We start from the raw sequence: 16,818 nt of genomic DNA on the forward strand, positions 1-16,818 counted from the left end.
ACCTGTTCATGCAATCTGGGTTAATTCAGAGTCTGTGGTAAGTGCACCCACATTAATAAATCCAGTCTCAACTAGAACTTCATCCTTTTTTGCCTAGTAACTTCAAAATTCATTTTTTACATATTCTTCAGGTTCAGATTGATTTGAATCTCAGTTTTTCTTCTCCAGAGTTAGCATAGCTTATTCTGTGACCGGAGTAAGCTAAGAAATTAAAATCCGGAGCCCAGGAATTTCTTCATACAATTTATACCATCAGGCAACAGTACAAAGACTTCCAGCACTCCCAATTTCAATCCACCAACATGACAAAATGGAGAAGAAATACACATAATAAGCCCTGATCAGCTGATGTGAAATGACTCCAACACACCACTGATTACCTTGCCAGCACTGAGCTGGTAAGGCAGAGAGATGTAATGGAGAACTTGAAGAATCACGGCGGTGCTGACAAAGGTACAAATTCTAAAAAGGTTATTCCCTTTGTCCTGCAATACTCTAGCAAGATAGCATTTACAAACAACTTCTCTCTCACATAACAACACCAGCTACAGAAGAATCAGGAAAATGTAGTGCTAGCAGTTTAGGTTCTTCATCAAAGAAATTATGCTTGAATTTGTTACAGTTATTGCAGACCTCACTATTATCAATTACACATCACTGTCACTAACAGGGGCTTAGATTCACATGTGTAACTGTGTATAGATATAGATGTATGTACACTGCATTGTTAAGTCAGGCTAATTAGCTTGAGAGAAGGAGAGAAGTGGGGAGCCACTATGAAAAGTTTTTTAAAGTCATCATTAATGCAATACTTTATACGCACATATACATATATATATATGTGTGTGTGTGTATGTATATACATATGTGTGTGTGTGTGTGTGTGTGTGTGTATGTGTATAGCTCAGTGGATTGAGCGCAGGTCTGCGGACCAAAGGACTGAGGTTCAATTCCCAGTCAGGGCACATGCCTGGGTTGCAGGCCAGTTCCCAGCAGGGGACACACAAGGGGCAACCATACATTGATATTTCTCTCCATCTCTCCTTCCCTTCCCCTCTAAAGATAAATGAATAAAACCTAAAAGAAAAAATGGAGACACTTATTGAAGAAAATACAAGATACAAGAAACATAATACTGAAGACAGTGACACATCAGTCCCGTTCAAAGTAGGCACCTTGGGACTTCACACAGTTCCTCCAATCATTATCAGCTGCCTGTCCTGTTTTCCTAAATCTCATCAATATTCTGAAATCTCTTCCCTTTGAAAGGTGATTTTAGTTTTGGGAAAAGCCAGAAGTGACAGGGCAACAAATCCGGGCTACAGAGAGGCTAAGTTCCCTGGATGATTTGATATGTTGCCCAAAAACTCTGCATGAGACAAGACATGAGCATGAGCAGTTGCGTTGTGATGATGAAGCTACCAATCACCAGTTGCTGACAGCTGCGGATTTCTGAATCCTGTGGATAGTTTCCACAGAGGAATGTTCAAGCTTAAAGCAAAATTTGATGTAAAATTTTTGCTCTACTCATTCAGTCAGCTTGACTGTGACAGCCACACAGTGCACACGCTCACTCAACAGCATCTACTGCCACCACTGACTAGTACAGTGAAGTTGTTGTTGTTCATTCATGCACATTCCAGTCCACTCTCCTTGGCACCCAGGTTACTTCAATGCTGCACAAACCATGCTTGTTATATTAATATTTACAATGGTTTGTCTTTTTCTAGACAGATTACATATATAATAAGGAATTTAAAAATATTGAATTACATCTATCTATTAACTTATAAGGCTATCCCTAAATAAACATGGTAATATAAAACATAATCTTTATACTATAATAATATACTACAGTTCAATTTTGGAAAAAAACTCCAAACTCCCAGTAAGTGTATATGACTTGAGTATGTCTGTATAAGTAAAGAGAAAGCGATGGAAGAACACCAGGCCCTGGTCATTATTAAATTGCATGTTTATTTTTGCTATAATAACATATTAATGTTATAATTTTAAACATTTTAAATATAGATGATTTAAAATTCTTATGGGATTCAGTCTCCATAATCGGTTGAATCACATAAATGAAATAATTATTTGCAAACATTAATATTGCTTAACTATTTTTCAGTTTCAGTAGTATATTAACTTTTAGCCCTGGCTGGTGTAGCTCAGTGGATAGAGCGCGGGCTATGAATCAGAGCGCACTGGTTAGATTCCCAGTCTGGCCATATGCCTGGTTTGCAGGCCAAGTCCCCACTTGGAGACATACAAGCAGTGACCACACATTGATGTCTCTCTCCTTCCCTTCCTCTCTCTCTAAACATAAATAAAAATAAAAGATTTTAAAAATTAGCATACAAACTTTTACAAGAGTGAGTCTTATTGGAGCCGCCATATAATAAGAACAAATTGTAAATAGTAAGAATCAAATAGAATAAATTGCACCAACAACTTTGATGAAGTAGTGAATGAATATTCTCAGATAAGGGAGGTCAACAGCTGCTATTTATGCAGATTAAATATGCTTAACAAATGACAGAATTAGAAAACACCCAAATTGCTTTGTAGGAAGAAACAGTGACATGGGCAATCTTTTCTTTAACTTCCTATTTATTGCTTTACATTTTTATCTTCACTATATTCAGTGTTACAACTATTGATGGGAATGTCTTATTCTAGAGGAGTATGATTTTGCTCAGGTTTCTGAATAAAGAAATAAGTAAAAATGTTTGTAACTATAAATATACCAGATCTTTTTTCCATTATTTACAGAAGATACAATGTAGGCAACAATGAAGTCTATCATATTCTTATCTGCCTTTCCTAGAGTGATATGGGAAATACATCAAGTTCTTTCCCATTCTCCTTCTTCTCACCCTTTCACTGTGGCTGTTTCAAGTTCAAAGCATCAGAAATGCAGGGGAAAGGGTATATCATATTGAATATACCATCTGAACAAGATAACTGGGGTGCTGTTTGGGTATAGGAGCTGTCCTTACCTCTGATTATTCATTTAATGACTCCTGCTCTCATAATCCCAAAGGTAAAGGTAAACCCATTTTTTTAAGATATACTTGGGATTCTTTAACTTAGAGGAGCAGGTCACGTGGCATTCTCTGGCTTGATTTAAAATCACTAGCAAAGCAGCTCCGGTCAGTGTGGCTCAGATGGTTGGAGCATCATCCTGTAGAGGAAATGGTTGTGAGTTTGATCCCTAGTCAGAGCACACACTCAGCTTATGAGTTTGGTGCCCATTCAGGGCATATATGAGAAGGCCATCAATTGAGGCTTTTTCTCTCACACCTCTCTCTCACTTCCATTCTATCTAAAACCAATGAAAAATGTCTTGGGTAAGACAAAATAAATAAAATAAAATCATTAACAAAACATATATCCTTTACTTGATTCTATGATTATCTTTTCATACTTTTAATTTGATGCTGGCCCATTAAGAATGTTGTGTCTATCATGCCTCAAAATTTTGAGATAAATACAAGGAGGGACTCCCCAAAACAGAATTATCTTCCAGAGCATGGACGCCCTGTAGTACAGGTTTTCCCCATTGGTTAGTGTTCTAGGAACACATCTGTATCAGTGTGCCAGCTGGCATTATTGTGAGAGGGTGCATTCAGCTTTAGTGCATTTTTTTGGAAACTCTTTTTTTTTTTTACCATTTAACTTGTTTTAATGTTTCTTCACAAATGGTGAAAAATACTAAAGTACAGACAAGGAATAATCATAATGTTGTGACCAACATTATAAATATGGAATTATAAATTTAAAACATTTTCTGGTTTAAAAAATAAATCTGGTAGTCAATGCAGCTCTGCGGCGTCTCTGCATCTAGTAGGGCCGGTCTCTGCGCTCCTGGCGGTGTTCACCTCTGCAAGGCAAAACAGAGAGGGCACCGGGCAGGGGGCGGGGTTAAGGCCGAAAATGCAAAGGGGCTGCACCCTGTGCCCAGCAGCCCACAGCTCGTTCCCACCATCACATACTTATCCATTTTCCCAGGTCCTCCACGCCCTCCTCTTCTTCCTCCCATCTGTTCCATCAAAGGTCCAGGAGGGCCTCCAGGGCCACCTCGTCTTCCTCCACCAAAGCCACCTCGGTCCATGCCCCGGCCACCACGGAAGCCACCTCTGTCTCCACCACGGCCACCTCTGAACATGCCACCAGGACCACCACGGTCCATGAGGCCACCTCTACCTCCCTGCATGCCACCAGGACCACCTCTGCCACGGTCACCACCCGGAGGTGGGAAGGGCGGTGGAAGAAAGCCTTCAGGCTTCGGAGCCTTACACTGCCTGCATTCTGTTCTCCAGGCAAAGTTCTGGTTTCCACACCCCGGATTGGGCCACTGCCAGTCTCCCGCTCGGTGCTGGACATTTCCTCCTCCAGATGGGTTCCCTCGGGAACCCCGGGGTCCTCTTGGGGGAAAGCCTCCTCTGTCTCCTCCACGGCCTCCCATGCGACCCATGGGTCCCCCAGGACCTCCTGGGCCCCCTGGACCTCCACGGAGCGGCAGCGGCATCCCCCTGCCCTCTCGGGGGGGCATTCCGCCCCCCCCGCATGCTGTTCATCGGAGGCTTCTTCCGAGCAAGAGAAACTTTAAATTTGCTTCCTTGAAAATCTTTCCCATCAAACCACTCCACAGGGGCCTTGGCAGTTGACGGATCTTCATAGGACACTGTAGCATCACCTTTGGGTTTCCCCGTTTCCTTGTCCAAGTAGATATGGATCATGGGTTGTCCGGTTCTCTTGTTCATCTTAACAACTCTGCACTGCTTGAAGAAGTCTGCCAGATCATCTAGAGTCACATTGTCATTTAATCCTTGTACATAAATTGCACTGTTGTCAGAATCTTCATCTGGATCAACAGGTGGGCCTAGATCAAGATCTGGTCCTTCATCCATGGGTCCACCAGGCTTATTGAAGCCACCTCGCTCTCCAGCGCTGCCCATTCCACCGCGTCCTCCTCCCCGCCCACCTCTGCTCGTGCCTCCACGATCAAATCCCCCTCTTCCCCTGCCCTGGTTATCAGGGCCACTCATGCTCCGGTTCTCTCCTGGTCCGGAAAATCCTCCAGACTCCTGCCCATAAACACCCATGCTACTGGGGTGGTCCTGTCGGAATGAACTCTGCTGCCCGTAGCTGCTGCTCTGTTGGCTATATTGACTTGGAGCTTGGCTGTAGGATCCAGTCTGAGGGGGGTAACTAGTGGGCGGCTGCTGCCCATAGCTGCTTTGTTGACCATAGCTACTCTGCTGTCCATAGCTGCTCGGCTGCCCATAGGTGTTCTGCTGAGAGTAACTGCTCTGATCATAACTAGTCGGCTGTGTAGAGGAATAGCTGGTAGGAGGATAGGTCGGTGGCGCTGTGACTGGCTGCATTGGGTAGCTCCCAGGTACCTGGGGATAACTGTAGTTACTCTGTCCGTATCCCAGGTTGGGCTGGTTGTAACCCCCTGTGCTAGATTGAGGCTGACTAGTCTCAGTGGGTTTGTTACCATCCTGTGGTCTTGCAGGTGCTGTGGCTGCTGGCTGTTGCCCATACGCTGGGTAAGCAGGCTGAGTGCCATATGCAGACTGAGCTGCATAGGAGGCCTGGGTGGTGGTGACTGTAGCAGTGGTGGTATCGTAAGCACCAGTGCCATACCCCTGAACAGGCTGACTGTATGCCTGGGGGGCAGTCGGAGCAGAATAACCTGTGGGAGGCTGTCCATAAGAAGTTGCATAGGCTGTCTGCCCATAGGTAGCAGTGGTCTGAGCCTGGGTATAGCTTACATCAGTGGGCTGTCCATAGGTTTCATAACTTTGTTGCCCATATGTCTGGGTGGTCTGTGCATANAGGAGGCCTGGGTGGTGGTGACTGTAGCAGTGGTGGTATCGTAAGCACCAGTGCCATACCCCTGAACAGGATGACTGTATGCCTGGGGGGCAGTCGGAGCAGAATAACCTGTGGGAGGCTGTCCATAAGAAGTTGCATAGGCTGTCTGCCCATAGGTAGCAGTGGTCTGAGCCTAGGTATAGCTTACATCAGTGGGCTGTCCATAGGTTCCATAACTTTGTTGCCCATATGTCTGGGTGGTCTGTGCATATCCTTGAGTGGGCTGGGCAGTATAAGCACTGTAGCCCTGCTGGGCTGCAGCTTGGCTGTAGGTACTGTAATCCGTGGACGCCATTTTCTCTCCTTCCTTCTCGTTCTCTCAACGTCCGTCTCCCTCTCGCTTTTCCCTTTTGGAAACTCTTTTAATGTGTTTGGCCACTTCATGATGAGTGACCTACAAGTGCACCTGACCGAACTGTGCTGAGTGCTAGCACTTTTTTACAAGAAAAAGGCTTGATCCCCATGCCTCACCCTTTTCACGTGATGTCACTCAGGCAACTTTTTTGTTTGTTTGTTTCCCCGGATGAAAAATGTCCTCAAAGATACACATTTTGCCAAAGTGGAAGAGGTGAAACAAAAATGGCAGAAGCACCCAAAGGCATCAAAATCTATGAGTTCAAAAACTGTTTTCAGCAGTGGAAAAAGTCTGAGTAAATGTATTGCATCAAATGGAGAGTATTCTGAAGGTGACTAAAGTTCAAACATGTAAGAATAAATGCAGAATTTTTTATAAATAAATTCTGGGATTTTGGGAGTTCCCCTTATATATAAGGTAGTAACAAAGAAATAACAGCCATAATAATGATAAACATTAAGTACATTAAATGCTTATGTTTGAATATAACAAAGACAGGCATATGTCTTACAAGTGCTGGGAAAAATAGACATACACACGATAGCTTATTGTTTTTCAACAAACAAGGAAAATAGCACAATTTTAATAGAAAGCACTTCTCCAGGTACTTCCAGGCAGAAACCAAATGTCATTTTTACAACTCAAGTTACATGGAAGCTCATGTAAGGGGGAGTTCTAAAAAGTTAAAAGTACAAAAGGTGCTGAGTTGGTAGTAATATTTTTCAGGTGGGAAATAGCTTTTCATTTTTAAATGTAGGCTGTGATGCAGAAATACATTATGATGCTTCTTATTTAGATATGGTTAAATCTTTTTATTTCCTTAATCTTCTAGAGTTTTTAGAGTATTGTCTGCTTAAAGTGTTTATTTTAAATATACATGGTTTGGGGTCTCTTATGTTTCATACCTAATTTGAATACATAGATGGATGATAGCTAGCTAAAAAAGTAGAGACAGTTTGGGATTCTTTCACTCTCATATGTCTTATTTTGCGGATTAGGCCTCTGTAAATGAAAAATAGGCCCATAGCAGATGCATTGAGAAAAATGAAGGGAACTATTTTTATGTAAGAACAGAAGTTTCTCCCAATGTATTTGCTGATTGATGATGTTTAAGGAGCCTCTTTTGGGAAAACAATAAATAAAGTTTGAATTATCTTCTGTCACAGGTGTAACAGATAAAGTTTCATCATCAACAGAACATTTTGGACCAAACAATCTCTAATGCCCACCCTTGCCTCAAATTCTATAGTTGTAATTTATATTCAAATTAACTTATCATAATTCAAACCTATTGGCTTTTTTAAAGATTTTATTTATTTATCATTAGAGAGGAAAGAAAGAAGAGAAGGAGAGAAACATCAATGTATGGTTGCCTCTCGTGAGTCCCCTGCTGGGAACTGGCCCGCAACCCAGGCATGTGCCCTAACTGGGAATCGAACTGCGATCGTGTGGTTCGCAGGCCTGCACTCAATCCACTGAGCTACACCAGCCAGAGCAACCTATTGGCTTTTATTATTAGCCAAAATTTATGTAGGGGATGATTTATTGTGCCCTGTGTCACAAAGAAATGCGATGTTAGATGACAGGGAAGTAAACACCCTGGACCTAGATTCTTAGATTTTCCTTCACCAAAAATTCTATGAGCCTAAGCAAGTGTCTGCCATATTGTGAAGCTTATTTAATCTCATACACACAGAGACACAATAAGTGTGTATATGGATATTAAATTCCAGGGTAGCTTAGGTGGATTTGAGGTTTTATTGTTTGAAAGGCTTTCAAGAAAACTCCAAGCAGAGATTGTAGGCATGAATCCAGTTGCCAGGATAAATGGCTGGAGTGATAAAAGATACAGAAAATAAGAAATTTGGATTCAAGTAATAGGTCCAGGGCAGCATCTGAAAAGAAGCAGGATGATACTGAGCAGCCCTTTTACTGAAGTGAGTTTTCTCCTCACCTCGCCAGGGCTGTAATGGTTCTCAGCACGCGGTGGACCTGAGTTGTGAGGTGAGTATCAGGCAGGAAGCAAAAATGCTCTCCTAAGGGATGTGAACTGCGCAGCCTCTTTCCAAGTAGCATAAGCACTTCCAGCTCCACGGGTACATTTCACTTTAACTAACTACATTCCAACAATTACAATAACCTTCTTTTTAGTGCCCAGTATTTGATCAGAAACTATGGTGTAATCTGAGACTCTAGAAGTCGATAACTAGGAAATTCAGCAAGGGAAACACTGAATGACTAGTTAGCTTTTAAATAACATTGTCTTTCACACAGAGCATCGGGTATTTGCTTAGACGTGGACATCTATTACAAGTAACAGAGAAGAGTTAGCAAATATCCTGGTATCTTGAAGGAATAAGGAATGAGGATATGTGTGCATTGGTTAAGTTATAACTGCAAGCAAAGTAAATAATGTCTTTGTAACTGCTGATAATTATAGTGAACAATTCCTGAGGGTGCACCATGTGCTAAATATTGTACTATGTGTTTTACATTATATTTCTATTTAATACTAACTACACATGATAAAGTAGTATTATTTTACTCATTTTACAAATGAGGAAAATGAGGCTTGGAGAGGAAAATCAGCTTATAAATGGCAGAGCCTAGTCCCAAAGAACATAATCAAATATGAAGTTAGTGCCTTTCATGGCTTTATAACATATTCAATGAATTCATAAAATCAAACCAGAAAATGAAAAAACCTCAATGCCCTGCACAGACCACATAGGAAAACCATATTTTAATCACTGAAGGGATATCAGAAAATGTTTGACTGAGGAATAATATACAAATTGTCATAAAAGATAGTACTTATTTTGCCTCACTTTCAATATTGCTGATGGTATTAATTTCTTGTATAGTTCATAACTATTCAATTAAAAATACATTTGATAAATGTTAAAAGACTGGTAGCTCACAAATACTTTTTTTGTCTACAATTTTTATTAAAAGAGTATTTCCCACCACATAAGATGAAAGCTATAAAGGTTAGCAATGGTGTTGCATTTATCACATTTTTATAATGAAATACATCAAATTATGTTTCGATGTATTCCTTAACATTGAAATTTTTCTACTACTTTAAAAATATGAAAGTATATATAGTACATGTATATATTATATATAAATATAGAAAATGTATAGAATAGTATAATTAACTATAATCTTTACCTAAACTCAGTAATTGTTAACATTCTGTGGCATTCTCTTCTTTCTCAATCTCTGCACATAGAAACATCCACACACAACATACATAGATAGTATTTTGTTATCGAATCACTTAAAAGTTGTGACAAACACCATGACACTGCATTCCTTAGCACTTCAACAAGTATTTCTTAAGAACAAGGATCATCCCACTTGATGACAACACATATTCTATATAATTAAACCACAAACAAGTAATTTAACCTTGATAAGGCATTCTCTGATAGGTAGCAAATTTCTCAGATTCTTTCAAATTCACCCTTTCTACGTTTTTTCATCCAAGATTCAATCAAGGTTCATATATAATATTTAATTTTAATATCTCAGTTTATTTTTATTTAGAAGGTTTCTGTCACAATTTTTTTATCTAATTCAGTGGTGACATTGACATTTTTAAAGAATCTAGTCCAAGTATCTTGTAGAATGCCCCAGAGTCTGGATTTGACTGCTTTTTAATACCTTGTTTCAGATTAAACATTTTGGCAAGAATCTTATGTCTTGTACTTTATATTGCATTTCACCAAGTGATACATAGGGTCAGTCTGTTCCATTTTGATGATGCTGTATTGGGTCATGTGGTTTAAGTGGTGTGCACCAAAAAACTAAGTCTCGTTTTTGGTTTTACAATTAGTTGGTGATCCATAGGTGATAGTTAAGATGGTGTGAGTGCATTTGGCCCTAACAGCTTTTACAAAATGGCTTAAGAATCTATTGATCATTCTTACCAATATCCTTAATAGTATCATTTATTATGTTGGTAAAATATGAATGATCATATTTTCTAATTCACTTATTGTCTGTATTTTTTTGCTATTCTGAAAAAAGTCTAATTTTGAGAATTGCAATAGGCTCATAAATTATTTTCTTATGTGCTAATAACTAGTATTTTTGGATACTCTGTCTGTATAGATTTGGCCAGTAGGAGCCCTTCAAGTCAGTGTCTGTGAACTTTCACATGCCCCTGTCTGTTCTTCAGCATGTCCTTGCTTTCTCTTGTGAGGTCCTGCAGACTCACCTTGTCTTTCTCTATCTCAGACCTGGTATCTGTCCTTCCTCCATGGGGTTCTGGTTCCTTTTGTATTTAAAAATAATCTGGGCACCATCCATAGCTGTGGTTATTGTGATATTTTTAATTTAATTTTTAATTTCTCCTCACTCAAAGACATTTTTTATTGCTTTGAGAAAGAAAGCAGAGAAAGAAACACCAGTGAGAGAGGAGTATTAATTGCTTTCCTTCCATATGCACCCAGACCATGGATCACACGTGCCCACAGGGGATGGCACCCACCCAGACTATGGACAGAAGCCCAAACCTAGCTGTGTGCTCTGACAGGGAATTAAGCCTGCAATCTTTTGGCTACAGGTCGACACTGCAATGAGCTTAACCACACCGGCCAGGGCTATTTTTCCTTTTAAATGTTCATGTTATCTTGGTGAAACAAGCTATGATTCCATATATATAAAATATGTATCACATTATATATATATGTGTATATATATATATATATATATATACGCACAGTAAGCAGATCTAATAAAATAGTTCAAAAAGACTGTTTATGCTTTTTTGAATCAGTTTGAGAATCTGTTCCTTTAATATGGGAATAAAACATTTACATAATGGAAAGGACTAAATTCTAAATTCTTAATTCTATCATGTAATTCCTTATTTACTTCTGATTATTTCTCTATTTCTTTTTAGAATTAATAGGTTTTCTCTCTTATCCTGGTTGTTACATTACATTTATGCTTTTATAATGATCTCAGCTTTCAAGTTTCTTATTATAGTTCCATCTACAATGTGGACTGCCGTATTTACATGATATCCTTATACTCCCACCTATTACCTAGTTACATTATTTTATATATTTCAGAGTATACAGTATTCGCATACTACTTTTGCATCCTTGTTCCCATCTGGTGTTACTCTTGGATCTCCAGTCGAGTATATATAAGATTTACTAACAGTCCCTTTGCTGAAGTTCCCCCTGCCAAGTTTTAATTGTGTAAAACTCATCCTGCAGAGCAAGTTAAACTTGCCACAGCTTCTACACTAGCATTTGCTGCTTGACCTTGCACTTTTGTGATATAAACTCATCCTATAAGATGTTCCTCAGGAAGGCTTCAAGAATACAGTATTTTTTGCCCTGGCCTGGTGTGGCGTCTCAGTTGGTTGGAACATTCTGTACACCAAAATGTTGCAGGTTCGATTCCTAGTCAGGGGACAGACCTAGGTTGCTGGTTCGGTCTGTGGGCCAGTAGAGTAAGATCGAACCATGTTTCCTCTCACGTCGATGTTTTTTTTTCCCCTTTCTTTCCCCCCAAATCAGTAAACATACCCTTGGGTGAGGATTTTAAATAAACAATATAGTATTGTCAGAGTTATTGCATATTAAAACATTTTTTCTTTATTCTCAGATAAAAACGCAGAACTATGTACATTAGTATACTTTTTATTTTAGCCACATTGTATAATGGACAGTTGCACACAAACTCAGACTCATCTTGCACTGAGAATTTGGTCCCAAAGTACCAGGTAAGTATTGGGTTGGCAAAAGGTTATGTGATTTTTTTCCTTTGACAGTCTTATTTTATTAAAAAAACAATTGAAAATATTAAACAATAGTGTGGCATGTCCTGAAATAATGAATAAATAACAGTCTTAAAAAGATTTCTCATAGACTTTTACATTAACACATCAATTATAAAACCTTCAAATTACTTTCATTTACATGATAGAAGATTTTTGTGGCTTTTTAAAAAAATGTATTGTTGTCCAATTACAGCTGTGCCCATTTTTCCAACCATTACTCTCCTCTGCCCTGCCCGCCTCTCACCTCCCATATTCGGTCCTCCCCCTCTGCCTGTTGTCTTTGTCCGTGAGTCCCTTATACATGTTCCTTCACTTGACTCTTCCTCTTCTTTCCCTTCTTGTCCCCCTTCCCCCTCCTCTCTGGTCACTATCAGTTTGTTCGTTATTTCTGTGTCTCTTTATTTCCATTTTGCTTCCTTGTCTGTTTTGTTGATTAAGTTCCACTTATAGGTGAGATCATACAATATTTCTCCTTCTCCATCTGGCTTATTTCATTTAGCATAATATTCTCCAGTTCCATCTATAAAATAAAAGACATTTTTCATTTTCACTAATAACTTTATTGACTTGAATATTTTAGTATGTTGGCTATCTCCCCCACGGTATCACATTTATAGTTCCCAATTAATGTCCTGATTCAATCTCTATCAATTTCAACCGGGCCATGGAGCATCGTCCAGAGAGAAATCTCTAGCACAAAACTTCACAACCACTTTGAAGCATTCAATCTTCTCCATACACAGCACAAATTTTTTTGCATTTCAGCTGTTTTTACCTTCCTTGAAATAATAATATGCTGACAATATCAATTATTTCTTTCCATCTTCAATATTAAAATGGCTACACAAAAATTCACCAATTTTGATGTTTTTTAAATGCATGCTTATTCGACAGCGGTCACCATATAACCTAACAAAATTGTATCAAATAAAGTTAAAGACAACTAAGCACTACTAGAGCCATCTTAAGGAAAAAAACCAAACGAGCTCTGTTGGCCAACCCAGTATTTTCATTTTCTCCCCCAGACTTTCCTTGATATTGCAGTCAAGAGATACAACAGATCAGAAGTAAAATAAATAACACCTCCTTCAGCTAAAACTGGTACAGTGGATACATGTTGCAGAATCCCCTCCCTTGGGTAGACACCTCCAGGAGGCATTCTGAACACCCTACAAACTGTGGGAATTAGTCCCCACTGCTCAGGGAAGTACCTCAGTAATGCACTCACCATCAGGCTTTAGCCACTTCCCTAAGTTTTCTCCCTACTCCCTTTCTCCAGCTTTCAGGAGTCACTTCCCAAACAACCTAAACTATATTTAAGTGCTTATCTCAGATTCTGTTTCAGAAAAGCTCAAGCTAAAAACATCAGTACAAGAAATTGTTCTAGAGGCAAACACTGTGGTAGGATTCTAGAATGTATCACTACATACAGTCATGTGAAAATAAGTACTTTGTTCTTTCTGACGATAACCTCTACTGTGTCAGTTAAGGGATCTAATACCTCAGGGTGATAACCATGTTAGAATTGCACTTTTGAGTACAAAAAATCCACCAGCTACTGTATTCATTGGAAGGTTTCAGAAGGTACTCCCTTAATTAAATCAGTAATGAATTAATTAATGTGGCAGCACATTTGAGAAGCTCTGTGGTGGCCACATCCTATAACCTAGAGTTGACAAAATGAAATACTTTGGATGGATCTCACTAGTTCAAGGTGAGTCACAGAATTCTGGGTTAGAGAATAGAAGGCACTTCAGCTACTTCTATCTCAGAGGCAAGGGGGATATACTTGCCCTAAGAAATAGTAAGGTTGAAAGGAAACCAAGGATCCATGAATAGACATGGTACAAGATGAATGGAGAGCAAACGAGGGTAACTTGAATTGTAGAAACAAGAAAAAACAGTACCTAGTGAATAGAAGTTGCATTAGTTACTCAGGATTCTTGGCCAGTTCTCAGCATGAGTAGAAAGGGGGGCTGACTTCCCCTGTGAAAGAGCCCTGAATACCACAAGTAAGCATTCCAATCCTTCTCCAAAATACCTGCTGCATTTATCAGACTAACTGGGGAAGAGAAAATACCCAGATCTTTTAAGAGTCATGCATATGATGTGCTGACATCAAGGCTACATTTTATGAAACACAATTATGACTGCCAAGTCGCATTGGTGAAGAATGAAATACAATTGATAAATAAGGTATTGTTGCCAAAATATATCTTACAGAATGTCTAACGAATATGCAGCTCCGACCTGTGATCATTTATTTCTGTTCAGAGCACACAATTAATATATGTATAATTTGCTGCTAATAACACTCCACTTTGGTTTACTGGCCTATAGAAAAAGAAGCATTAGGAGCAGATGAATGAAAATGCCTGAAACTGTTCTCTTCTTTGCCAAGAGAAACTATACTACATGAGGATAGCACTGCAGAGAGTAGATTCCCATTTGACATGTTAAGTACACCATGGTGATTCATTCCAACATAACCCTACTCATTTTACCTGCATGAGCTTTGTATAGAATAGATGGATCATGAGAGACTAAAAGAGATAAGCAGAATGCTAACTGGTAGCTCCAATAATGTCGTGATCCCCTTATTCAAACAGATAAACCTCTGGCTCTTGTAATGCAGTGATTGATTAGAAAAATTAACCCCATCGGATCCCAGTAAAGAAATGTCAATCCAATATTCCGGAGAGCATTTTAAGTCTTGGGATAAAGGGTGAGGCCTCCTCTACCTACAACACTGGTGGAAGCAGAAAGGGAAGTTTCCATATCTGATATACTTTGGCCAATGGAGCCACCTTTGGACATCCCACCAAGATGGAAGAATGACGGAACACACATGTATCCACAGCATGTGTATGGTCCATTGCTAACATTTATTAAATTATTTACACTCTGAAAACATAAATAAAAATAATAATATCAAATGTACAAATTGAGGTTATGAAAAGAAATGTGATATTGAGCACAATTAAAGAAAAGGCTAACAAACCACTGTTATTGAACAAGAGGCTGCCTGCTTTTCAGTGTCTATTAATATCCCACACTACCAAGTAGAGCCCAAAGAAAGTTGCAACACGCAGTATAAATTAAGAAATTTATTTTTGCATATGGTGAAAGCTGGTGGTAAAGGTTCATTTTTTTGCATGTAGCTGTCCAAATCTCCTAGCACTATTTGTTGAAGAGGCTACTTTTATTCCATGTTATGCTTCTGCCCTCTTTGTCAAATATTAATTGACCATAGAGACTTGGGTTTATTTCTGGGTTCTCTGTTCTGATCCATTGGTCCATGTGTCTGTCTTTACACCAGTACCAGGCTGTTTTGATTACACAGCAGTATTTTCACTGATATGTCCCCTAGAGCAAGGGACATAAAGGAAAGAATAAACAAATGGGACTTCATCAAAATAAAAAGCTTCTGCACAGCCAAAGAAAACACCAGCAAAGTGAAAAGGAAACCAACTGCATGGGGAATATATTTGCAAATGATACCTCACACAAAGGTTTGATCTCCAAAATATATAAAGACTCCACACGACTCCACTCCAGAAAGACAAAAACTTTTTATTTTTTTTTCTTTCTTTTTTTAAAATATATTTTATTGATTATACCATTACAGTTGTTCTATTCCCCCCTTCTTTCCCCTCCACCCGCACACTCCCTCTCCCACCCTTCTTCCCCCCTTAGTTTATAACCACGTGTCTCAAGTTCTTTAGGTTCTATATTTCCCCCACTATTCTCACCCTCCTCCGTATCTATTTTCTACCTACCATCTATGCTATTTTCTGTGCCTTCTCCCCGCTTCTCCTCCTCCCACCCCCCTGTTTCTAACCCTCCATGTGTTCTTCATTTCTATGGTTCCACTCCTGATCTAGCTGTCCTCTTGGTTTGCTTTTGTTTTAGGTGTGGTTGTTAATAACTGTGTGTTTGCTGTCCTTTCACTGTTCATATTTTTCATCATCTCTTTCTTATATAAGTCCCTTTAGCATTTCATATAATAAGGGCTTGGTGATGATGAACTCCTTGAACTTGACCTTATCTGAGAAGCACTTTATCTGTCCTTCCATTCTAAATGAAAGTTTTGCTGGATAAAGCAATCTTGGCTGTAGGTCTTTGGATTTCATGACTTGGAATACTTCTTTCCAGCCCCTTCTTGCCTCTAAGGTCCCTTTTGAGAAATCCGCTGACAGTCTGATGGGTACTCCTTTGTAGGTGACTGTCCCCTTATCCCTTGCTGCTTCTAGGATTCTCTCCTTCATTTTAGTCTTGGCTAATGTAATTATGATGTGCCTTGGTGTGTTCCTCCTTGGGTCCAACTTCTTTGGGACTCTCTGAGCTTCCTGGATTTCCTGGAAGTCTATTTCCTTTGCCAGACTGGGGAAGTTCTCTTTTATTATTTGTTCAAATACATTTTCCACTCGTGGCTGTTTCCTTCCCCCTTCTGGTACCCCTATAATCCGGATTGCCAGGCTCTCAGAAGCCCAATTTAAAACACTATTTATTAGGATGCTCACAGAATTGGTAGAGTACAGTCACAAATTAGAGAAACATATGAAGGCTAAACTAATTGAAATGAAGGGAGATGTCCAGGAAACCAATAGTGATGTAAAGGAAACTGGGACTCAAATCAATGGAATGGACCAGAAGGAAGAACGAAACAAACGACCAGAAAGGAATGAAGAAATGAGAATTCAAAAAAATGAGGAGAGGCTTAGGAACCTCCAGGACATCTTTAAATGTTCCAAATTTTTTTAAATTTTCC

The 16,818-nt window shown here is 39.4% G+C and overlaps 1 protein-coding gene across 1 annotated transcript; it reads right to left on the bottom strand.

The window, feature by feature from the left end:
• Positions 1-3,663: 3,663 nt before the first annotated feature.
• Positions 3,664-5,841, bottom strand: LOC118987810 (RNA-binding protein EWS-like). Its single transcript, XM_037047199.1, is given in 3 exon segments — positions 3,664-3,886; positions 3,999-4,564; positions 4,566-5,841. Coding segments are annotated over 3 exon segments (1,434 nt in total). The 5' UTR covers positions 5,394-5,841; the 3' UTR covers positions 3,664-3,846.
• Positions 5,842-16,818: the final 10,977 nt, after the last annotated feature.

Source organism: Sturnira hondurensis, unplaced genomic scaffold (genome assembly GCF_014824575.4).
Source record: "Sturnira hondurensis isolate 20B ecotype Veracruz unplaced genomic scaffold, ASM1482457v3 Scaffold0005329, whole genome shotgun sequence".
Lineage (NCBI taxonomy): Eukaryota > Metazoa > Chordata > Mammalia > Chiroptera > Phyllostomidae > Sturnira > Sturnira hondurensis.